The sequence below is a fragment of the Mobula birostris genome, chromosome 2 (assembly GCF_030028105.1).
Source record: "Mobula birostris isolate sMobBir1 chromosome 2, sMobBir1.hap1, whole genome shotgun sequence".
Taxonomy (NCBI): Eukaryota; Metazoa; Chordata; class Chondrichthyes; order Myliobatiformes; family Myliobatidae; genus Mobula; species Mobula birostris.
This window is the reverse complement of record NC_092371.1, coordinates 215,298,760-215,323,408: the sequence shown is the minus strand read 5'-3', so window position 1 is coordinate 215,323,408 and position 24,649 is coordinate 215,298,760. Positions and strand designations below refer to the sequence as shown.

The following is a 24,649-nucleotide window of genomic DNA, read 5'->3' as shown; positions in this document are numbered from 1 at the left end:
CGCCATTCTGAAAAGGTCCCGTTTATTCCCATTCTTTGCTTCCTGTCTGCCAACCAATTCCCTATCCACATCACTACCGTACCCCCAATACAGTGTGCTTTAAGTTTGCACACTAATCTCCTGTGTGGGACCTTGTCAAAAGCCTTTTGAAAATCCAAATATACCACATCCACTGGTTCTCCCCTATCCACTCTACTAGTTACATCCTCAAAAAATTCTATGAGATTCGTCAGACATGATTTTCCTTTCACAAATCCATGCTGACTTTGTCCGATCATTTCACCACTTTCCAAAGGTGCTGTTATTACATCTTTGATAACTGGCTCTAGCAGTTTCCCCACCACCGTCGTTAGGCTAACCGGTCTATAATTCCCCGGTTTCTCTCTCCCTCCTTTTTTAAAAAGTGGGGTTACATTAGCCACCCTCCAATCCTCAGGAACTAGTCCAGGATCTAAAGAGTTTTGAAAAATTATCACTAATGCCTCCACTATTTCTTGGGCTACTTTCTTAAGCACTCTGAGATGCAGACCATCTGGCCCTGGGGATTTATCTGCCTTCAATCCCTTCAATTTACCTAACACCACTTCCCTACTAACATATATTTCCCTCAGTTCCTCCATCTCACTGGACCCTCTGTCCCCTACTATTTCCGGAAGATTATTTATGTCCTCCTTAGTGAAGACAGAACCAAAGTAATTATTCAATTGGTCTGCCATGTCCTTGCTCCCCATAATCAATTCACCTGTTTCTGTCTGTAGGGGACCTACATTTGTCTTAACCAATCTTTTTCTTTTCACATATCTATAAAAGCTTTTACAGTCAGTTTTTATGTTCCCTGCCAGTTTTCTCTCATAATCTTTTTTCCCCTTCCTAATTAAGCCTTTTGTCCTCTGCTGGACTCTGAATTTCTCCCAGTCCTCAGGTGAGCCACTTTTTCTGGCTGATCTGTATGTTTCTTCTTTGGAATTGATACTATCCCTAATTTCCCTTGTCAGCCACGGGTGCACTACCTTCCTTGATTTATTCCTTTGCCAAACTGGGATGAACAATTGTTGTAGTTCATCCATGCAATCTTTAAATGCTTGCCATTGCTTATCCACCGTCAACCCAGTAATGCCAGTCTATTTTAGCTAATTCACATCTCATACTTTCAAAGTTACCCTTCTTTAAGTTCAGAACCTTTATTTCTGAATTAACTATGACACTCTCCATCTTAATGAAGAATTCCACCATATTATGGTCACTCTTACCCAAGGGGCCTCTCATGACAAGATTGCTAATTAACCCTTCCTCATTGCTCAATACCCAGTCTAGAATAACCTGCTCTCTAGTTGGTTCCTCGACATGTTGGTTCAAAAAACCATCCCGCATACATTCCAAGAAATCCTCTTCCTCAGCACTCTTACCAATTTGGTTCACCCAATCTACATGTAGATTGAAGTCACCCATCATAACTGCTGTTCCTTTATTGCACGCATTTCTAATTTCCTGTTTAATACCATCCCCAACCTCACTACTACTGTTAGGTGGCCTGTACACAACTCCCACCAGCGTTTTCTGCCCCTTACACAGCTCTACCCATATCGATTCCACATCCTCCGGGCTAATGTCCTTCCTTTCTATTGTGTTAATCTCCTCTCTAACCAGCAATGCCACCCCACCTCCTTTTCTTTCATGTCTATCCCTCCTGAATATTGAATAACCCTCAATGTTGAGCTCCCATCCTTGGTCACCCTGGAGCCATGTCTCTGTGATCCCAACTATATCATATTCATTAATAACAATCTGCACTTTTAATTCATCCACCTTGTTACGAATGCTCCTTGGTGTGTTACAACTAGTGGTTGTAATGCCGGGGTTCTTATGCTGCAGGTCTTGATGGAAACCAGGTGTGCCGTCTTCAAAGAGAATTAGACGCAAAAGGGAAATTAACGGGCAGAACCATGGCACAATCAAAGCAAATTAGGAGAAAGATAGGGAATTAACGATGGGGACCACGTATGGGGGGGGGGTGTATATTCCTATATACAGTATATAATAAACAGGAATATATATATATATATACACACACACACTAGATCAACCTTCTTGCTAAACAATTTCAAAACTGCGCATACACATGAGGCGGCGAATCTTAAAGCAGGAAGAACTAATTCACACAAGGTTTAACATATTTGCTACTCTGCTTCCTGGATTGACGTTGACGACTTTATGGGATTTAACATTCAATGAAAACGAAGTCGATCGGAGACAGTCATGGGCACAGCACTGTGTAAACATTACTGTGCTTTCTGCCCTTGCCGCTACTGTCGATCCAATTCTAATGACAGCAATGAAGAGACTTCAAAACGAACAGACAGTTTATTTTATACAAACCCAGATAATCCTCCGTCGCGTTATGTCACGCTCTACAATTACAAACCCCGCACTTCAGAGGACCTCCTCGTCAAAGAAGGGGAAAAGGTTGAAATTGTAAGCAAAGAAGGCGAGTGGACATTGGTCAAAAAAATAGAAGGTCAAGGTGTAGCGCAGCGAGTGAAGGAGGGTTACGTGCCTTCAAGCTTCGTCGCCGAAGTGGGGAGCCTGGCTGCTGCACGGTAAGACGACAGCTGCTGAATGATACCGCTCACCTCCTCGTCAGTTTCCGAAATCTGCGCGTTAAGGGTCTGCAGAAGCAAGGGTTCCCTCACACAGAGGTGGTGCCTGTATGTAACAAACTGCACGGGGGCATAGTTGAGGCAGGTATTGTATAGTTCGGCAATATAAAGCCGGATAAGAAAGATAGAGAGAGATACGGGTCAAATCAGACTAACTCAGCAAGGCAATTTGCTTTGCATGGGCGAGTTGGGCAGGAGAGTCTGCCTGCGCGAAGTTTTGCTCTTTTATGCTATTACATAGATAGTGACGGTCAGAAAATTGTGCTCCGTCTGCCTCTTTCCTTCCCTACTTTGTAAACTAACCAGTGTTGATAAATACATGGGAAGCAGTATAGAGAATGGCAGCCGACTGGCGTCTGGCAATAATTTGTGGTTTGACGGGGGAGGGGGGGGATGTCTGCAGAGCAGAGATGGCTTAAGTTTCTAGGAATAGTTCACAAGACACGGGATAGACGAGGGAAGTTAAGGACTGCATGGAAAAAAAAGGAAAGGGCATATAATAAGACCATAAAACAAAGGAGCAGAAGTCGGCCATTCGGCCCATCGAGTCTGCTCCGCCATTCTATCATGAGCTGACCCAATTTCCCATTTAGTCCCACTCCCCGGCCTTTTCACCATAACCTTTGATGCCCTGGCTACTCAGATACCTATCAATCTCTGCCTTAAATACACCCAATGACTTGACCTCCACTGCTGCCCATGGCAACAAATTCCATAGATTCACCACCCTCTGGCTAAAAAAATTTTTTCGCATTTCTGTTCTAAAAGGGCGCCCTTCAATCCTGAAGTCATGCCCTCTCATACTAGACTCCCCCATCATGGGAAACGACTTTGCCACATCCACTCTGTCCATGCCTTTCAACATTTGAAATGTTTCTATAAGGTCTCCCCTCATTCTTCTAAACTCCAAGGAATACAGCCCAAGAGCGGACAAACGTTCCTCACATGTTAACCCTCTCATTCCCGGAATCATTCTAGTGAATCTTCTCTGTACCCTCTCCAACGTCAGCACATCCTTTCTTAAATAAGGAGCCAAAAACTGCACACAGTACTCCAAGTGAGGTCTCACCAGCGCCTTATAGAGCCTCAACATCACATCCCTGCTTCTATACTCTATTCCTCTAGAAATGAATGCCAACATTGCATTCACCTTCCTCACCACCGACTCAACCTGGAGGTTAACTTTAAGGGTATCCTGTACAAGGACTCCCAAGTCCCATTGCATCTCAGAACTTGGAATTCTTTCCCCATTTAAATAATAGTCTGCCTGTTTATTACTTCTGCCAAAGTGCATAACCATACACTTTCCAACATTGTACTCATTTGCCACTTCTTTGCCCATTCTTCCAGTTTATCCAAGTCTCTCTGCAGACTCTCCGTTTCCTCAGCACTACCGGCCCCTCCACCTATCTGCGTATCATCAGCAAACAGCCACAAAGCCATCTATTTCATAATCCAAATCGTTGATGTACAATGTAAAAAGAAGTGGCCCCAACACGGTTTTAAAAACTTCCCAATCCACTGTCTTCCCACTAATTTTTGCTTCCTGGTATGCCCCCTCCTTTGCTTTAACTTTGGCTTTGACTTCTCTTGTCAACCACGGTTGCATCCTTTTTCCATTCGAAAATTTCTTCTTTTCTGGAATATACCTGTCTTGCACCTTCCTCACTTCTCGCATAAACTCCAGCCACTGCTGCTCTGCTGACTTTCCCGCCAGTGTCCCTTTCCAGTCAACAGTAATGTAGCAAAAGTGAGTGGGAAGTTGGATAACTGGGAAGCTTTTAAAATCCAAAAAAAGGCATGTTAGGTATCGACAGATGAGACACTTACTGCGATCTCAATTACATATGAGTCCTGATAAGTACTTAATAGATGTAATTTTTAACTTGAAACCTTTTCATAATGGCTCAATATCCAATATTTATGGCATTAGATTAGATTAAATTAGATGCTGTTGGGAATGAGAGAGGCTCCTTTAGACAAAATTAAAAAAAGCCTGGGAACAGGATTTACAGATTTCAATTTCTGAAGAGACCTGAAATGCAATTTTTAAATTGGTTAATACCTCATCACTATGTGCTCGTCACTCCCGTCTACAATTTAAAGTGGTCCACAGGGCTTACATGTCCAAAGACAAGCTATCTCGTTTTTATGCGGATATATCTCCCTGTTGTGACAGATGTGACAATGGAGAGGCTTCATTAATTCATATGTTTTGGACATGTCCAAGTCTTGAAAAATACTGGAAGGAAGTATTCCAAACTTTTTCTGTACTTTTTAAAGTAAATTTTAAGTGTAATCCTTTGACTGCCATGTTTGGTATTGTTGGAGAAAGAGGCATAACTTTGGAGACATCTGATTTGCCTGTATTGGCCTTTACTTCTTTCATGGCTAGGAGGGCAGTGTTGCTTAGATGGAAGGACATTGATTCACCTACTCACGCTCAATGGTTACGTGATGTTATGTCATGCTTAAATTTAGAGAAGATCCGTTGTTGAATTCCTGATTCTAACCAAGACTTTCAAACACTGTGGGGACCTTTACTGAAATATTTTCAAAACCTTTGATCTGGCGTAAAAGTACAGATGTTGGCTAATAACATAAATCACTATATGATAAGGATTTTTTTGTGTCTTTCTTTTCTTTACCAAACAGCTTTGATCTTGGTAGTGGGTTTAGATTTTTTTTAATAAAACTATTATAATTCAATTTAATTCATTTGTTTGATTATGAATATGGGGTACTGTGATTGCAATAGTATGATTTAAATATAGTTCATTCTGTACTATTCTATTTTTTGATTCATAATATGTATCGTCATGAATTCTGTACTCTTCTATATGAAATTTAATAAAAATATTGAAAGAGAAAATCCAACAAAAGGCAACTAAAAAAGCTATTGGAAGAAAAAAGATGAAATATGAACTAGCCAATAGTATAAAGCAGGATACCAAAAGTTTTTTTTTCAGTTATATAAAGAGTAATAGGAAGGAGACGGTTGATTCTGGACCACTGGAAAATGATGCTGGTGAGGTAGTAATCGGGGACAAAGAAATGGCCGATGAAGGTAATGGATACTTTGCATCTGTCTTCACTGTGGAAGAAAATAGCAGTGTGCCAGAGGTCCATGAGTGTCAGGGAGCAGGTGTGAGTACCATTGCTATTACAAAGGAAAAAGTGCTAGGCAAACTGAAAGGTCTTAATGTGGATAAGTCATCTGGACCAGATGGACTACACCCTAGAGTCCTGAGAGAGATAACGGATCATGGTCCTTCAAGAATCACTTGATTTTGGCATAGCCCCAGAGGACTGGAATATTGCAAATGTCACTCCACTCTTGAGGGAGGCAGGTAAAAGAAAAGAAATTAGCCTAGCCTCAGAGGTTGGACAAGTGTTGGAGTCTATTATTAGGGATGAGGTTTCTGGGTACTTGGAGACTAATGATAAAGTAAGTCAAAGTCAGCATGACTTCTGTAAAGGAACATCTTGCCTGACAAATCTGTTGGAGTTCTTCGAGGAAGTAACAAGCAGGGTGGACAAAGGAGAGGCAGTGAATGTCACTTACTTGAATTTTCAGAAGGTCTTTGATAAGGTGCCTCCAAGAATGCTTAACAAGGTAAAATCCTATGGCATCACAGGAAAGGTAATGTCATGGATAGTGGAATGGAATGGCTGAGGGGCAGGAGGCAGAAGTGGGAATAAATGGAGCCTTTTTTGGTTGGTTGCCAGTGACTAGTTGTGCTTCTCAGAGGTCAGTATGGGACTGCTAATTTTCATATTGTTTGTCATTGATTTGGATAATGGAATTGATGGCTTTGTGGCAAAGTTTGCGGATGATATGAGGATAGGTGGAGGGGTAGGTAGTGCTGAGGAAGCAATGTGATTGCAGCAGGACTTAGACAAATTGGAAGAATAGGCAAAAAAGTGGCAGATGGAATACAGTGTTGGAAAATGTATGATAATGCATTTTGGTAAAAGGAACAATAGTGTGGACTATTACCTAAATGGGGAGTTTCAAACACTGGAGGTGCAGAGGGTCTTAAGAGTTCTCGTACAAGACTCCCAGAAGTTTAATTTACAGACTGAGTCTATGGTAAAGAAGGCAAATGCAATGTTGGTATTTATTTTAAGGGGAATAGAATATAAAGGCAAGAGATAATGGTGGTGCCTTATAAGACACTAGTCAGGCCGCACCTGGACTATTGTCAACAGTTTTGGGCCCCATATCTCAAAAAGGATGTGATGTCATTGGAGGGAGTTTAGAGGAGGTTCACAAGGATGATTTCAGGAATGAAGGCAGTTAACCTATGAGGAGCATTTGGCAGCTTTGGGCCTGTACTCACTGGAAGTTAGAGGAATGCAGAGGGATCTGATTGAAACCTACCGAATGATGAAAGGACTAGATAGGGTGGATGTGGAGAGGATGTTTCCTATGGTGAGGATATCCAGAACTAGAGGGCATAGACTCAAAACAGAGGGCCAACCTTTTAGAACAGAGGTAAGGAGGACTTTTTTTTTAAGCTAGACAGTAGTGAATCTGTGGAATGCTCTGCCACAGACGGTCTATGGGTATATTTAAGCCGGAAGTTGATCCTTTCCTGATCGGTCAGGGCATCAAAGGTTATGGTGAGAAGGCAGGTGTATGGGGTTGTGTGGGATCTGGGATCAGCCATGATGGAGTGTCAGAGCAGACTTGATGGGCTGAATGGCCTAATTCTGCTCCTATGTCTTATGGCATTATGGTCTTATGGGCCATCTGTATTATGGGGATTAGAAGCAATGAAACATGCAGTCCCCCTGCACCAGTCGTGTTTAGGCTTTCCACACTTTGTCTGTGCAATACCATCTCCCACTGCAAGAACAGAGGATGCCAGAGTTCGAAATACAATCACTCAGTGGCCTCCTTGTTAGATACATCCTTTACCTAATATGTTAGTAGCCTTTTGTTACTGTATTCCAGTTAGTTCAAGGTTGGATATGCTATGCATTGAGATGCTCTTCTGCACACCACTGTTGCAACTCATGGTTAGTTGAGTTGCTGTCACCTTCCTGCCATCTCGAACCTATCTGCCATTCTCCTCTGATCTGTGTCATTAACAAGGCAATTTCACCCACAGAACGGCCACTCACTGGATTTTTTTTTTTGTTTTACACGTAATTTTCTGTAAACTCTAGAGACTGTTATGCATGAAAATCCCAGAAGATCAGCAGTTTCTGAGATACTCAAATCACCCTCAATCATTCCATAATCAAAGTAACAGATCACATTTCTACCCCATTCTGATGTTTAGTCTGAACAACTGGACCTCTTGACAATGTCTTTATGCTTTTACACATCGACATGATTGGCTTACTAGATATTTGCATTAATGAGCAGGTGTATAGGCCACTAAGTGTTGGTGATGAGAAAGTTTAGAGCCACTTTTCATGCAAGAAGAGGGAGCAAAAAAATGAATTTGGATCAGTCACTGATACTACCCTCTGGGAATAATAAGACCATAAGATCATAAAATATGGGAGCAGAATTGGGCCATTTTGCCCATTGAGTCTGCTCCACCATTTCTTCAAGGCTGATCCATTTTTCCTCTTAGTCGCAATTTCCTGCCTTCTCCCTGCATCCCTTCATGCCTCAACCAATTGTCAGAGAAAGGCTGGAAGCAACACTTGCATACACACATACAAATTAGGACCAGAGGTAGATCGCTGGTATCGCTGGTGCCTTTGAGCCTGCTGCTGTCGGGAATATATTGATTGGCTGTATCATAGCCTGGTATGGAAGCAGCAATGCCCTTGAATGGAATATCCTACAAAAATTAAGGGATATGGCCCAGTTCATCATGAGTAAAGCCCTCCAAACCATTGAGCACATCTATATGAAACACTGTCTCAGGAAATCAGCATCCATCATCAGGGATCCCCACCACCTAGATCATGTTCTCCTTTGACTGTTGCTCTCAGGACAAGGCACAAGAGCCACCAACACCACTAGGTTTAATAATAGTTACTACCCCTCAGCCATCAGATATAACTTCACTCACCTCACTGGCCCCATCACTGAAATGTTCCCACAACCTATGGACTCACTTTGAAGGACTCTTCACCTCATGTTCTTGATATTTGTTGCTTATTTATTTATTTATTATTATTGTTTCTTCTTTTGCATTTGCACAGTTTGCTGTCTTCGACAGTCTGGTCGAACGTCCTGGTTGGGTGGACTTTCATTGATTTGTTATAGTAATTATTCTATACATTTATTCAGTATGCACACAGGAAAATGATTCTCAGGGTTGTATATGGTGACATATATGTACTTCGGTAATAAAATTTACTTTGAGCTTTGGACTTGGAACCATTCCATACAATCACACCTGATATGATGTCAACCTCAATTTCACATTGCATCTAACCCTGGAAACATTTAAATTCCTGGCTTATCAAGTGCTTATCTACATTCAAGGTTTTAATTCCCCTGTACTTAGAGGAAGAAATTTCCAAAAACTCAGGCCCTCTCAGAGAAACATTGCAGTCTTAAACAATAGCTTCTCATTTTAGAAACACTAACAATGAAACACTGTCTTCACAACCCATATGCCAACCTCTTACTGTTCTTGTATGTTTCAATCAAGTCATCTCTCACTTTTCTGAACTTGAGTGAGTACAACCCCAGCCTGCCCAACCTGAACTCACTTGAGGTCGTGCGAGACCAATGGTCATTTGAAGAAAAGTAAACTATTGGTTGCCTTAGAAACTGGATGAGGAATCTTTGATGTTACTGTACTTAGAGCAACTTAAATTAATATGTTTGAAGTCATATAAACAGTTACTTGGAAGGCAGCTAATTTAGAAAGGTGAAGTAAAATTTTACTTGCTAAATAATTTGCTGGTTTAGGAAGAAAAGTATATATTAGTAATTAATTGCTAAAATTGCCAGCTAGGGAATAATTTCTGTAAAACTGAACAATTTCTCTATTGCTCTGTGAGAAGACAATGTACTAATATGCACAGTCATTTCCAAAGCAAGTGCTATAAAATGATGGCCCAGAACTTGCAGTCAGGGTTGGTGGTTTATACAGGTCCTGTAAAGAGTTCCCCACTGGGTTGGCCACCTTTCTAGTAGAATCTTTCCCAATGTCTGCTGAAGTCAATTTAACAGGGTTCCTGAAATTTAGCAGCTGCGAAGTCACCAAATTAGCTGATCTGCCAACTGGAGTTAAAAATGATTATAAGTAGCCCAGCACAAACAATTTTAGTTAAACGTTTAGGCATATATAAAGTTCTTTAAAAGCTGGGACATGCAGAAATGATTCTGATTAAAATATTCCAAATATCTTTAAAATTTTAAAAATGTTAAATATTGAAATAAGGATATTTTCAAGCAAAGGAATAATAATTTCCATATTAAAACTAGGAAAAGTCCCAAATGTAAAGTCACTTTAGGGTGAAATAGTAATGAGCAGTGATATTTTCATTATCATTCCCTCCACAGAACCTGGGCCTGTGGTACCTCAGTGTTTTATGAGTGGTTCCCAGACATCTCCCCACATTTTGTCAGCCTCCCCAACTAATAAAAAAATCTATTCAGTTACCTTTCATCAATATATTCATTTATTTGAAAGAACATTACATCTTCAAGCTTGTTTACTGTTGTGCAGTTTCATTTCAACCCGTTACCCTGTGCTGTTATCAGTAAAACTCAAATAATTCAGCACTCGGCATTTTACTTGTGCTGGGCTGACAGATAGGTCTACACTAATGGATATTACTCTTAATAATCCCATCATCAACCGAAACCCCTTCCCCCCACCACCAATTGTCTTTTCGTAAGATGTTATATTGTAGTTTACTAAATTCTCCAGTGAACCAGGAGACTCTGTTAGGAGCATGGGAGCTACTGTAGGTGAGGCAGCTGCCAAGCCATTCGGTTTCCCAGATTGTTAGAGTTTTACTGGATCAGCCATTCTTTGAATCCATTGCCAACCCTTTACTAATTACATAGACACGGGGTTCCTTGGGGTGGATATGCTTCTTTTGAGTCATACAATATATTTGCTCAAAAGTAGATGCTAAGCAAAAGTTAATGGGCTCAAATGGCACAGTCTCTGAGTCATGAAAAATGCAAAGCTATTTACTTAGAGAGCAATCAGTGGCTTGAACATACTGTAGTAGAGAAGAGTGGTTGAGGTCCAGGCACTGAATTAGAGGATAAAACAGATGGAAGGTGTTGCATCATTATGGTGGAAAGTCAATGAGATTTACAGGAAGGGAGTTGTTTCCTATTGGCATTGCTGCCTGCCACACCTCCAGCAGTGCCCTTAAGAGTGCTGAGAAATAGAGAGCTACTGTACCTTTTCAGATCCTTTTCATTCTTTGTTTTATGGAAGCATTCAAGTAAGCAGGCAAAAATAATCCCCATACTCTCTTTATCTTCACACCGAAGTTCCCCTCCACACAACCCTGAGGAATAGGATGGTATAAGTACAGACTGAACTTGGTACCAATGAGGCCTTCCTATTGACAACAACAGAACTGCATGCCCCAACAATTCACAATCAATGTGCGTGGCATGTTCCTCAGTTATGATGTTTCCGATAGGCGACAGCATTGAATGTAAGGAAGGATGTGGACTCCTGAATGGGTGGGGATATTTCCCTTTACACTGGTTCTGACTTTAGGATGCCCATCATCACATTTTTGTGTATTGCAACGATAGTGCTTCAAAACAGGAGTACCTGACACACAACTATCTTCAATTGCTTTGTCTAGTCTTTACTCTATTATAAGGGACAAGTTTGTATCTGGTGTATGCACAGAGTTTAGTTCAGTTCCATCTCATCAGATAATGAAACAGTGCTTTCAGCATAATCTGCAGAACATTTAGACATGGTCTGATGAGTGGCAAATAGCCCCTCTCACATGGGTGTACCATGTCAGGCTAAAGGCATCTTGGAAAAGGAAAGAAAGCTATAAACTTTCACTTCACATTATCTAGCAATTTTATATTTGGGTCTGTACTTGCTGGAATTCAGAAGGATGAGGGGAGATCTCACTGAAACCTTTCGAACATTGAAAGGCCTAGACAGAGCAGGTGTGGAAAGGTCATTTCCCATGGTGGAAGAGTCTAGGACAAGAGGGCACAGCCTCAGGATAGAGGAGCACCCTTTCAAAACAGATGCGGAGAAATTTCTTTAGGCAAAGGGTGGTGAATTTGTGGAATTTGTTAACATGCATCTGTGGAGGCCAGGTCATTGGGTGTATTTAAGGCAGAGATTGATAAGTTCTTGATTTGATGTGGCATCAAAGGTGGATAAAATAGAGTCTTTTAAGAGACTCTTAGATTGGTTCATGGAGCATAGAAAAATGGAGGGCTATGTAGTAGGATAATTATACACACAAAACACTGGAGGAACTCAGAAGCTCAGGCAGCATCCGTGGAAATGAACAGTCAATGTTTTGGGCTGAGACCTTTCATCAGGAATGAAAAGGGAGGGGGCAGGGGGCCCCCGTCCTCCCCCCACCTTCTTTATAGGGCCCCTGCCCCCTCCCTCTTCAGTACTGACGAAGGGTTCTGGCCCGAAATGTTGACTGTTCATTTCCACGGATGCTGCCCGACCTGCTGAGTTCCTCCAGCGTGTTGTGAGTGTTGCTTTGACCCTAGCATCTGCAGAATATTTCGTGAGTAGGGTAATTATAGACAGTTTCTAGAGTAGGCTACATGGTCAGCACGACATTTTGGGTTGAAGGGCCTGTAATGTGCTGTAGATTTCTATGTTCTATGTTACGGGAAGAAGGCTGGGAACTGGGGTTGAGTAGGAGAAAGAAAAAGGATCAGCCATGATTGAATGGCAGAGCAGACTCAATGAGCCAGATGGCCTAATTCTGCTCCTATGTCTTGTGGTCTTACGGTCTTCTACTGTTGTATTTACAGCCATCAGCAAAAAGGATCACCAATGAGCAGACATTTAGCTGGACCACCGCATGTTGTGGATCTATTGAGTCAGGTCAGGGGACTGATGCCTAGCAAAGGCTAGTTTCAATATAATGAGGTGGAAGGGGAAGTCAGTGAAGAGTTAAAGGTTAGCTGGTGAGAGGGTGTGGGGATAAGATCTGAAGGAGCTGGGTACGTGAATTAATTCAAGGCAAGCTACCCCCACTGGTGTCTCATGAAGATGCAAAATTCTCCATCAGGCCCCAGCTACTCCTTCCTTGCTCCCCATAGAATCTGGGATAGATTTCATTGGCTCTAGGTACTCATCAACCCTTAAGTTCCCTGTGCTATCTGACACCTCCTTCCTCTGCTCCAGATTATCCATGCAGCCCTCCCTGAGTTAGGCTATTGCAACAGCAGTTTTAAATTAGAGATTAAAAGTTTGCCAAGGGGACTGCTGGCTCACGAAGGATGTGTAATCTTCAGCTCTATCAGGAGCACACACGCCTCTAAATCAGATTGAGATTTTAGAAACTTAAGCAAAGTTTGAGATAAGACCCCAAATCAGTACCAAAGGATGGCATTGAACTAGGTAATTAGAGGTAATTAGAGCTGATTGTGGATGACAGGAAGAATGGAGACAGGCTAGCCCCTATTGACATCAATGGATCTGGGGTTGAGAGGTTGAACAGCTTTAAGTTCCTCGGCATAAACATAACTGAGGGTCTCATGTGGTCTGTAAATACCGGCTGTGTGATGAGAAAGGCACAACAGTATCTCTTTCACCTCAGACAGATGAAGAATTTGGTATGGGCCCTCAAATCCTAAGAAACTTTCTACAGGGACACAATTGAAAGCATCCTGACTGGCTGCATCACTGCCTGGTATGGGAATTGTACTTCCCTCAATTGCAGGACTCTGCAGAGAGTGGTGTGGACAGCCCAGCACATCTGTAGATGTGAACTTCCCACTATTCAGGACATTTACAAAGACAGGTGTGTAAAATGGGCCCGAAGGATCATTGGAGACCTGAGTCACCCCAACCACAAACTGTTCCAGCTGCTACAATTTGGGAAACCATGGAGATGCAGCTCGATGACTTTCATCTGGTCAGGGAGAGTGAGGTGGTGATAGAGAGGAGCTATAGACAAGTAGTCACACTGGGGCCTTGGGAGACAGATAAGTGGGTAACAGTTAGGAGAAGGAAGGACAAGAGTCAGATACTAGAGAGTACCCCTGTGACTGTCCCCCATAACAACAAGTACTCCTGTTTGAGTACTGTTGAGGGGGACGACCTACCTGGTGGAAGCAACAGTGGCTGTGCCTCTGGCACAGAGTCTGGCCCTGTGGCTCAGAAGGGTAGGGAAAGGAAGAGGATGGCAGCAGTGATAGGGGACTCGATACTTACAGGTCAAACAGGTGATTCTGTGGATGCAGGAAAGAAACACGGATGGTAGTTTGCCTTCCAGGTGCCAGGATCCAGAATGTTTCTGATTGTGTCCACGATATCCTGAAGTGGGAAGGTAACAGCCAGAGGTCATGGTACATATTGGTACCAACACATAGGAAGGAAAAGGGAGGAGGTCCTGAAAACACACTACAAGGAGTTAGGAAGGAAGTTGAGAAGCAGGATCTCAAAAGGTAGTAATCTCAGGGATTACTGCCTGTGCCACACGATAGTAAATAAAGGAACAGAGTGAGGTGGAGGATAAATGCTTGGCTGAGGGATTGCAGCAGGGGACAGAGAAGTTAGGAACAGGAAGGGGTCAATAACTCTACTGGGTGTTTTTTATAGACCACCCATTAGTAACAGGGACATCGAGGAGCAGATAGGGAGACAGATTCTGGAGAGGTGCTATAAATACAGGGTTGACATGGCGGGAGATTTTAATTTCCCCAATATTGATTGGCATCTCCCTAGCAAGGGGTTTAGATAGGGTGGAGTTTGTTAAGTATGTTCAGGAAGCATTCAGATCTCTCAGTGGGATAGCATTTTGGAGACAGTGATCACAATTTTATCTCCTTTACCATAGCAATAGAGAGGGATAGGAACAGACAAGTTAGGAAAGTATTTAATCGGAGTAAGGGAAAATATGAGGCTATCAGGCAGGAACTTGGAAGCATAAATTGGGAACAGATGTTCTCAGGGAAACGTACGGCAGAAATGTGGCAAATGTTCAGGGGATATTTGCGTGGTGTGCTGCATAGGTACGTTCCATGAGACAGGGAAAGGATGGTAGGGTACAGGAACCGTGGTGTACAAACGCTGTTGTAAATCTAGTCAAGCTGAAAAGAAGAGCTTACGAAAGGTTTAATAAACTAGGTAATGATAGAGATCTAGAAGATTATAAGGCTAGCAGGAAGGAGCTTAAGAAAGAAATCAGGAGAGCCAGAAGGGGCCATGAGAAGGACTTGGCAGACAGGATTAAAGAAAACCCCAAAGCATTCTACAAGTATGTGAAGAGCAAGAGGATAAGACATGAGAGAATAGAAACAGTCAAGTACGATAGTGGAAAAGTGTGTATGAAACCGGAGGAGATAGCAGAGTATTTTGCTTCAGTATTCACTACGTAAAAGGATCTTGTCGATTGTAGGGATGACATTCAGCAGACTGAAAAGCTTGAACATGTACAGGTAGATATTAAGAAAGAGGATGTGCTGGAGCTTTTGGAAAGCATCAAGCTGGATAAGTCACTGGGACCGGATGAGATGTACCCCAGGCTACTGTGGGAGGTGAGGGAGGAGATTGCTGAGCATCTGGTGATGATCTTTGCATCATCAGTGGAGATGGGAGAGTTTCTGGAGAATTGGATATCGATAGGATGCAAAACTGGGCTGAGAAGTGGCAGATAGAGTTCAACCCAGATAAGTGTGAGGTGGTTCATTTTGGTAGGTCAAATATGTTGACAGAATATAGGATTAATGGTAAGACTCTGGCAGTGTGGAGGATCAGAAGGATCTTGGTGTCCGAATCCATAGGACACTCAAAGCTGCTGCGCAGATTGACTCTGTGGTTAAGAAGGCATACGGTGCATTGGCCTTCATCAACCATGGGATTAAGTTCAAGGGCTGAGAGGTAATGTTACAGCTATATAGGACACTGGTCAGATCCCTATTGGTGTACTGTGCTCATTTCTGGTCACCTCACTACGGGAAGGATGTGGAAACTATAGAAAGGGTGCAGAGGAGATTTACAAGGATGTTGCCTGAATTGGGGAGCATGCCTTACGAGAATAGGTTGAGTGAACTTGGCCTTTTCTCCTTGGAGCAACAGAGGATGAGATGTGACCTAATAGATGTGTATAAGATGATGAGAGGCATTAATCATGTGGATAGTCAGAGGCTTTTTCCCAGGGCTGAAATGGCTTACACGAGAGGGCACAGGTTTAAGGTGCTTGGAAGTAGGGGGATGTCAGAGATAAGTTTTTTACGCAGAGAGTGGTGAGTGCGTGGAATGGGCTGCCGGCGACAGTGGTGGAGGCAGATACGATCTGGTCTTTTAAGAGAGTCCTGAATAGGTACTTAGGGCTTAGAAAAATAGAGGGTTATGGGTAATCCTAGGTAATTTCTAAAGTAAGTACATGTTTGGCAGAGCATTGTGGGCCGAAGGGCCTGTGTTGTGCTGTAGGTTTTCTGTTTCTATGAAAAGGTACCGCAGCATAAAAGCCAGGACCAACAGGCTCCGGGATAACTTCCTCCACCAGGCCATCGGACTGCATAACTCATGCTGACACAATTGTATTTCTATGTTTTATTGGCTATCCTTTTGTACATACTATTTATTATAAATTACTGTAAATTGCACATTGTACATTTAGATGGAGACATTACGTAAATATTTTTACTCCTTATGTATATGAAGGATGTAAATAATAAAGTCAATTCAATTCAATAATCGGGAAAGATCAAATGCAGTAATTTATTGAAATTCAAGAGAAAATTGATACTGAAGTTGTGTTTTTATAAAAACTGAGAGGAACAACAAATTGTCCAATAATATGTAACAAATGCTAAAACTCTTCCCCACCACAAATGGCAGGGATATATTGACACTGATAATAATCTGAACATTAAGCATTGTTATTGTACAGCAACAATATTGAAAATATTTCAAATGGATTTTACACATCTTCCCTAAAACGATATTACAATGCACAGACAATATTTTCATAATATTATTATATTAGGTGTGAGTTGCCTTTGTACAATGGGTATCAGGAACACATGCAGGGTATATGTTTTTCCTGGATATGAAAATACCCTGCTTCTGGACTGCTTGTCCAACTCCCATCAGGGAAGAGGCTACACAGCATCCGCACCAGACTCAAAAAAAAAAAAAAAAAAAGTAGCTGCTTCCCCCAAGTCGTCAGGCTGATCAACATCTCCACTCATTAACCCACCCCACCACCACTCTATGCATATCAGCTATTCCTCTTCACAGCCCCTCAACACCTTTCATTCCCCTGTGCACTGCTGCTTTGCACTTACACTCCACACTTCATACCCACATTGACACAGTCACAGACCTACTGTGTTTTGATATGACCTGCTGCCTCTTCTTGCCAAGAGTCATATTGTCATTTTATCATTTCCTGTCAGAATCACCTTCAAACACTTAGCGTCACTTTATGTACAGTACATACACATTCAACCAGTCTATGTATATAAGCTAATCTAATGTACATACAACCACACTCAATAGTTGCTTGTACATTGCGTTACTCAGGATTGCATTTATATTTATATTTGTTGTGCTTATCATGTTTTTATATTGTATTAGATCCAGAATCATTTTGTTCTCCTTTACACTTATATATTGAAGAATGACAATAAACAATGTTGAATCTTGAATACCAGGAGCAACATATCTCATGTCAAACGGTATGGAAAAATATCAAAGTTCCCTTCTCAAGACTCCTGTCATATTCTTTATCCATTAGTAAGAACTACAAAGGAGATTTCCTCTGTATTGTAATAATCCTGGTTGTAGAAGTCACTGAATAAAATTTTGTTCATCCTTCAGATGGTTCTTTGGCAGAATGACCCATGTAGATGTAAAGAGGTGTCTGCTGCGAGATGAAAACCAAAATGGTTCCTTCCTAGTTTGGCAGAATAAGGAAATGGATGACCTTTATTTCCTGTCAGGTATTTTGATAAAATTCATCACATATATTTTAAGATAATCAGCCTTCCATGATGAAAGGTTACTTCATCATTTCTTGATAAGGAGAGGATGAAATTTGGGAATTGGACCTGTGCCAGAGACAGTATTGGTGCTGTCAGAATAAAGACACATCCTTTGGGTCTCAACCTGGTGCATCTGTGCTACTGAGTCTCCCCAGCTTGCTTAAGAAGATAAAGAGTTCAGAAATATACTTTTGTCCTTAGTGTTCAGTTGCACTTCTTAATAGATCTATTAACAGATGATAATATCCATGATGAATAGATTACTGGGTATCACCCAATATTAGGAAGGAGTATGCACAACTTTCCTCAGATATCCATGTTAATCCCTTTTATACCTGGGATTTGGAAACGAATGTGGACCAGATTTATCGTTTTTTAATTCAGCACAATGCTTTACTGACTTAACTTTCCACTTTCACAGTAAAACCCTGGTAATTAAATTGTTTATTTGAAGCTTAAAACCAAACACCCGTTAGATTTCTGATATTGATATAAGCTTGAATCAACTTGTCTACACTCCTCCTGCAGTGCCCTCTGGTGTACTGGCCTGAAATAGTAGGTGTTATTTATTTCATTATTATTAAGCTCATCTCTGCTGATTCCATGTATTACCAGACTTAGTGAAAAGTTACAGTCACTGGTGTTATTGCCCATCTTTTCTTGACAAGAAGACTCCTGCAGCCCTGCCGACATATATTATATCTCCATCCACGTCTGGTTGCTCTTTGATTAATTACCACTGACCTAAGTTGTCTTCATCACTGATTTAACAATATAATCTACATCATGGAACACTAATTTCTTTTCTGACACCCAAAGGAGTGCATCATAGAAATACCCTGAAACAAGAGAAAATATGCAGATGCTGCAAATCCAAGCAAAACACACAAAATGCTGGAGGAACACACATCAAAGTTGCTGGTGAACGCAGCAGGCCAGGCAGCATCTGTAGGAAGAGGTGCAGTCGACGTTTCGTGAAGGGTCTCGGCCTGAAACATCGACTGCACCTCTTCCTACAGATGCTGCCTGGCCTGCTGCGTTCACCAGCAACTTTGATGTGTGTTGTTTGAATTTCCAGCATCTGCAGAATTCCTGTTAAAATGCTGGAGGAACTCAGCAGGCCAGACAGCATCTATAGAAAAGAGTACAGTCGACGTTTCAGGCTGAGACCCTTCAGCAGGACTGGAGGAAAAACGGATGAGGAGTAGATTTAAAAGGTGTGGGAGAGACACACAGTAATAAGTGAAACCGGGAGGGGGAGGAGAGAAGTAAAGAGCTGGGAAATTGATTGGTGAAAGAGATACAGGACTGGAGAAGGGGGGAGTCTGATAGAAGAGGTAAGAAGGCCGTGGAGGACAGAAAAGGGGGAGGAGCACCAGAGGGAGGTGATGGGCAGTCAAGGAGATAAGGTGAGAGGGAAAAGGGGATGGAGAATGGTATGGGGGGGGAGCATTATTGGAAGTTCAAGAAATTGATATCAATGCCATCAGGTTGGAGGCTAGCCAAATGGAATATAAGCTGTTGTTCCTCTAACCATAGTGTGGCCTCAACACGGCAGAGGAGGTGGCTATGGATTGACACAGCGGACTGGGAATGGGAAGTGGAATTAAAATGGGTAGTCACTGGGAGATCCCACTTTTTCTGGTCAGGAAAATGATCTTCCAATCTGCGTCGTGACACACTGATATATAGGAGGCCACACCGTGAACACTAGGCACAGTATATGACTCCAGTAGACTTACAGGTGAAGTATCACTTCGCCTGGAAGGACCGTTTGGGGCCCTGAGGGAGGAGGGGCCCATGTAGCACTTGTTCCACTTGGAAGGATAAGTACCAGGAGGGAGATCAATGGGGAGGGACAAATGGACAAGGGAATTGCATAGGGAGTGATCCCTGCAGAAAGCAGAAAGTGGAGGAGAGGGAAAGATGTGCTTAGTGGTGGGATCCCATTGGAGATGGCAGAAGTTTTGGAGAATTATGTGCTGGATGCAGAGGCTGGTGAGGTGGTAGGTAAGGACAAGAGGAACCCTATCCCTGGTAGGGTGGTGGGAGGATGAGGTGTGAGCAGACATGCGTGAAATGGAAGAGATGCATTTGAGGATGGTGTTGGTGGAGAAAAGGAAGCTCTTTGAAAAAGGAGGACATCTTCTTCATTCTGGAATGAAAAGTCTCATCCTGAGAACAGATGCGGTGGACACAGAGGAATTGAAAAAAGGGGATAGTGTTTTCACAACTAACAGGGTGGGAAGAGGTATAGTCCAGGTAGCTGTGAGAATCTGCGGAATTATAATAGACATCAGTAAATAAGCTGTCTCCAGAGACTGAGACAGTGAGATCAAAAAAGGGGAGGGAGGTGTTAGAAATGGACCAGGTAAATCTGAGGGCAGGGTGGAAGTTGGAGGAAAGGTGGATGAAGTTGATGAGTTCAGCATGGGTGCAGGAAGCAGCACCTATGCAGTCATCGATGTAGCATAGGAAAAGTGTGGAACAATCACTAGTGTAAGCTTGAAACATAGACTGTTCCATGTAGCTGACAAAAAGGCAGGCGTAGCTGGGACCCGTGTGAGTGCCCATGGCTACATATTTTGTTTGAAGGAAGTGGGAGGAGCCAGAGGAGAAATTATTAAGAATGAGGACAAGTTCTGCTAGATGGAGGAGAGTGGTGGTGGAGTGAAACTGTTGGGTCCAGTGTCCAGAAAGAAATGGAGAGCTTTGAGGCCTTCCTGGTGGAGGGTGGAGGTGTATAGGGACTGGACATCCATAGTGAAAATAAGGGCCAGGGAACTTGAAATCATTGTAAAGATCCAGAGTCTGTGAAGTGTCACGGATGTAGGTAGGAAGGGACTGAACTGGGGGATAAGACAGATATGAGTTCAGTGGGGCAGGAGCAAGCTGAAAGAAGGGTCTATCTGGACAAGCAGGTTTGTGGATCTTGTGTAGGAGATAGAAACAGGAGGTGCAGGGTGCAGGAACTATGAGTTTGGTGGCAGTGCATGGGAGATCCCCAGAGCTAATAAGGTCAGTGATGGTGAGGGGGTCAGTGGCCTGGTGCTCCCTAGTGGGGTCCTGTTTGAGCAGTAAGAGGAGGTGTCTGAGAGTTGTCACTGACCCTCAGCAAGGTAGAGGTCAGTATGCCAGACTACTACAGCACTCCCCACCCCCATTATCTGCGGTTTTGATGGTGAGGTTAGGATCAGTGCGGAGGGAGTGGAGAGCAGAACGTTCAGAAGGAGTGAGGATGGAATTGGAGAGAGGAGTGTTGAAGTTGAGATGGTTGATGTCTCATCGGCAGTTGCCAATGAAAAGATTCTGAGCAGGCAGACAACCAGAGTGGGGTGTTCAGGCAGAGGAGGAGGGTTGAAGATGGGAGAAGGTGCAGGGTGGAGAGTTCTTGCCAGCGAAGTAGGCTCAGAGACAGAGGCAGCAGAAGAAAAGCTCAGTGCGGAACTCACTAAGGTGTGAGCGCAGGAGGACAAAGGTGAGGCCTCTTACTGAGGACAGAATATTCTGCCTCAGAGAGGGGAAGGTTGGAGGGATTAGTGAAGACCTGGCATGGATAAGATCTAGGATCAGAAGGGGGAAATGGGTCGGAGATGTTTGAGGCGAAGGGTGGTTTGGGGTGTTCAGGGATGGTGGGGTGAGAGGAAGATGGAGTCTCCAAGGACCCAAGAGCTGGTGGTGGGACCAGAGAGAAATCTCCTGCCTTAGTTATCAATTTATTCCCCTACCCGAAATGGGATCACACTCATTCCACTTTATGTAGCCTCTAGTCATGCCTGTGGTTTGATCTTGTTTCCCCTTGCTTTATTTTATGCAACTCCAAAATGGCGCTTTCTTTGTGAAACAGCTATGATACCTTCCAAAAGTGCCAGGACCTCTCCAGGGCATGGGAACTTACAAAATAAAATTTCAATTAAAGTCGTTCAAACCTTCACAGTGGACAAGATACACATGCAAATACAGAAACATACAAGAAATATCTGGAGTGATATAAACTCAATTTCCTGACCAATGAAAACCAACACACTATATGCTTTCTTAACAACCCTATCAACTTGCATAGTAACTTTGCGGGATCTATGGACGTGGACCCCAAGGTCCCTCTGTTCTTCCACACTGCCAAAAATCTCGCCATTGACCAGGTATTCTGCCTTCAAATTCAATCTCCCAAAATGAATCACTTCACATTTTTCCAGGTTGAAATCCATCTGTCACTTCTCAGCCCAGCTCTGCATCCCATAAGTGTCAGATTGCAATCTACAACAACACTCCAGACAACCCACAACTCCATCAACCTTGATGCCATCTGCATTAGATATGCGGTAATTGCAAATATAACCTGCTGTACTTTAACTTAGAATTAACATTTATCCTGCAATGCTCTGGACATCTCCACTGTGCTTAGTTTGGCTTTCCTTTGCAGTGCGTTATGGTGACATAGTGAAACACTACAAAATCAATGAAGAGGCAGATTATCAGAACTTGTCCCGGCTAATCAATCAGTGCTCAGAAGAGGCAGGTTATTTGTGCACACGGTTAACTGAACCATGTGTGAAGGTATGTAAAGTCAAATCTCAGTTGCATTTTAATTCAACACATATTTTCTTTATAATTTCTAGGAGAAATTTAACAGATTTGCCTAGTAGTATTCTTTTATATTTTATCTACATAATTCATATTTTACTGAACTCTGTTCGGCTTGAAATAGATGGATTTTTAGCAGTTCATATAGCAGTCTGTATTATTTGATAATTCAGCAATAGAAACTCATACTCATCAACTGAGAATTTCTGGGTGACATTTGGTGTAGAAAATGTGCTCTGGGGTATCAAAGTTTGATGGCAGGATACTTGGTAGTGTGGAGGAGCAGAGGGATCTGGGGGTACATGTCCACAGATCCCTGAAAGTTGCTTCACAGATAGATAGGGTATTTAAGAAAGCTTATGGGGTGTTAGCTTTCATAAGTCGAGGGAGAGAGTTCAAGAGTCGCGGGATAATGATGCAGCTCGATAAAACTCTGGTTAGGCCACACTTGGAGTACCGTGTCCAGTTCTGGTCACCTCGCTATAGGAAGGATGTGGAAGCATTGGAAAGGTACAGAAGAGATTTACCAGGATGCTGCCTGCTTTAGAGAGTATGCATTATGATCAGAGATTAAGGGAGCTAGGGCTTTACTCTTTGGAGAGAAGGAGGATGAGAGGAGACATGATAGGGGTACACAAGATATCAAGAGGAATAGATAGAGTGGATAGCCGGCACCTCTTCCCCAGGGCACCACTGCTCAATACAAGAGGACATGGCTTTAAGGTAAGGGGTGGGAAGTTCAAGGGGGATATTAGAGGAAGGTTTTTTTACTCAGAGTGGTTGGTGTGTGGAATGCACTGCCTGAGTCAGTGGTGGAGGCAGATACACTAGAGGAATTTAAGGTGGGGGGTTATATGGCAGGTAGGCTTTGAGGGTTGGCACAACATTCTGGGCCAAAGGACCTGTACTGTGCTGTACTATTCTATGTTCTATGAGGGTGCAAGTTGGGGGTTATGGATAGGTTGGGGCTAGTGACTGCTTCTTGAGTATGACTAAGGTCCAGTAAATGAACAGGTAATAGTTAGCACAAACAAGAGAAAATCTGCAGATGCTGGAAATCCAAGCAACACCCACAAAGTCAGAAGACCTGCCATTTTGTTTATTCCTTTCTCTAGACGCTGCCTGACCAGCTGAGTTCCACCAGTATTTTTGCATGTCGCTCTAGATTTCCAGTAGCTGCAGAAACTATTTTGTGTATGCCCCCCGCCCCCGTAATCATCTGGTCCTACTCACAACTTTGCTCATTAACATCCAAAAGTTTAAGAGTTTAAATATCTCCTTGGACAAGAGTTCATGCCCTCTCACTGCTCCCCTTCTGTGACCTCTGCTGCTCTCGACTCTTTGCTTCTTTTCTTCTCCAGTAATAGTCATGGTCGTGTCCAAGCAAGATAAGGGCAGAAGTTGGAATTAGATGTTAATGAGCAAGGCTGGGAGTAGGAGCAGATGATTACGGGGGTGGGGGGCATAAACACAAGAGCTTCTGCAGATACTGGAAATCTAGAGCAACACACAAAAATCTCCCCGTGGCCACACATTTTAATTCCACATCCCATTCCCATTCTGACATGTCTATCCACGGCCTCCTCTACTGTAAAGATGAAGCCACACTCAGGTTGGAGGAACAACACCTTATATTCCGTCTGGGTAGCCTCCAACCTGATGGCATGAACATCGACTTCTCTAACTTCCGCTAATGCCCCACCTCTCCCTCGTACCCCATCTGTTATTTATTTTTATACACACATTCTTTCTCCCTCTCTCTCCTTTTTCTCCCTCTGTCCCTTGCCCATCCTCTGGGATCCCACCACCTTGTCTTTCTTCCCAGACCTCCTGTCCCATGATCCTCTCGTATCCCCCTTGCCAATCACCTGTCCAGCTCTTGGCTCTAACCCTCCCCCTCCTGTCTTCTCCTATCATTTTGGAACTCCCCGTCCCCCTCCCACTTTCAAATCTCTTACTAACTCTTCCTTCAGTTAGTCCTGACAAAGGGTCTCGGCCTGAAACGTCGACTGTGCCTCTTCCTAGAGATGCTGCCTGGCCTGCTGCGTTCACCAGCAACTTTGATGTGTTGCTTGAATTTCCAGCATCTGCAGAATTCCTGTTGTTTATGCAAAAATGCTGTAGGAACTCAGCAGGTCAGGCAGCACCTAGAGTGATTTATAATCAGTTGATACTTTGGGCCAAGACACTTCAGCAGAACTGGAAAGGAAGGGGAAAGAAGTCAAAATAAGAAGGTGGCAGGAGGGGAAGGAGTACAAGTCAGCAGGTGAATCAGAATCAGGTTTATTATCACTAG

At 42.9% G+C, this 24,649-nt stretch overlaps 1 protein-coding gene across 1 annotated transcript in view; it reads left to right on the top strand.

The window, feature by feature from the left end:
• The first annotated feature begins 2,256 nt into the window (after nucleotides 1–2,256).
• The window catches only part of LOC140210135 (tyrosine-protein kinase fyna), a 48,371-nt gene continuing 25,978 nt past the window's right edge, over nucleotides 2,257–24,649 (top strand). The window contains exons 1-3 of the mRNA XM_072279015.1: nucleotides 2,257–2,597; nucleotides 17,606–17,727; nucleotides 22,193–22,326. Of these exons, the coding sequence (XP_072135116.1) occupies nucleotides 2,257–2,597; nucleotides 17,606–17,727; nucleotides 22,193–22,326 (597 nt within the window). The remainder of the gene's footprint in view (nucleotides 2,598–17,605; nucleotides 17,728–22,192; nucleotides 22,327–24,649) is intronic.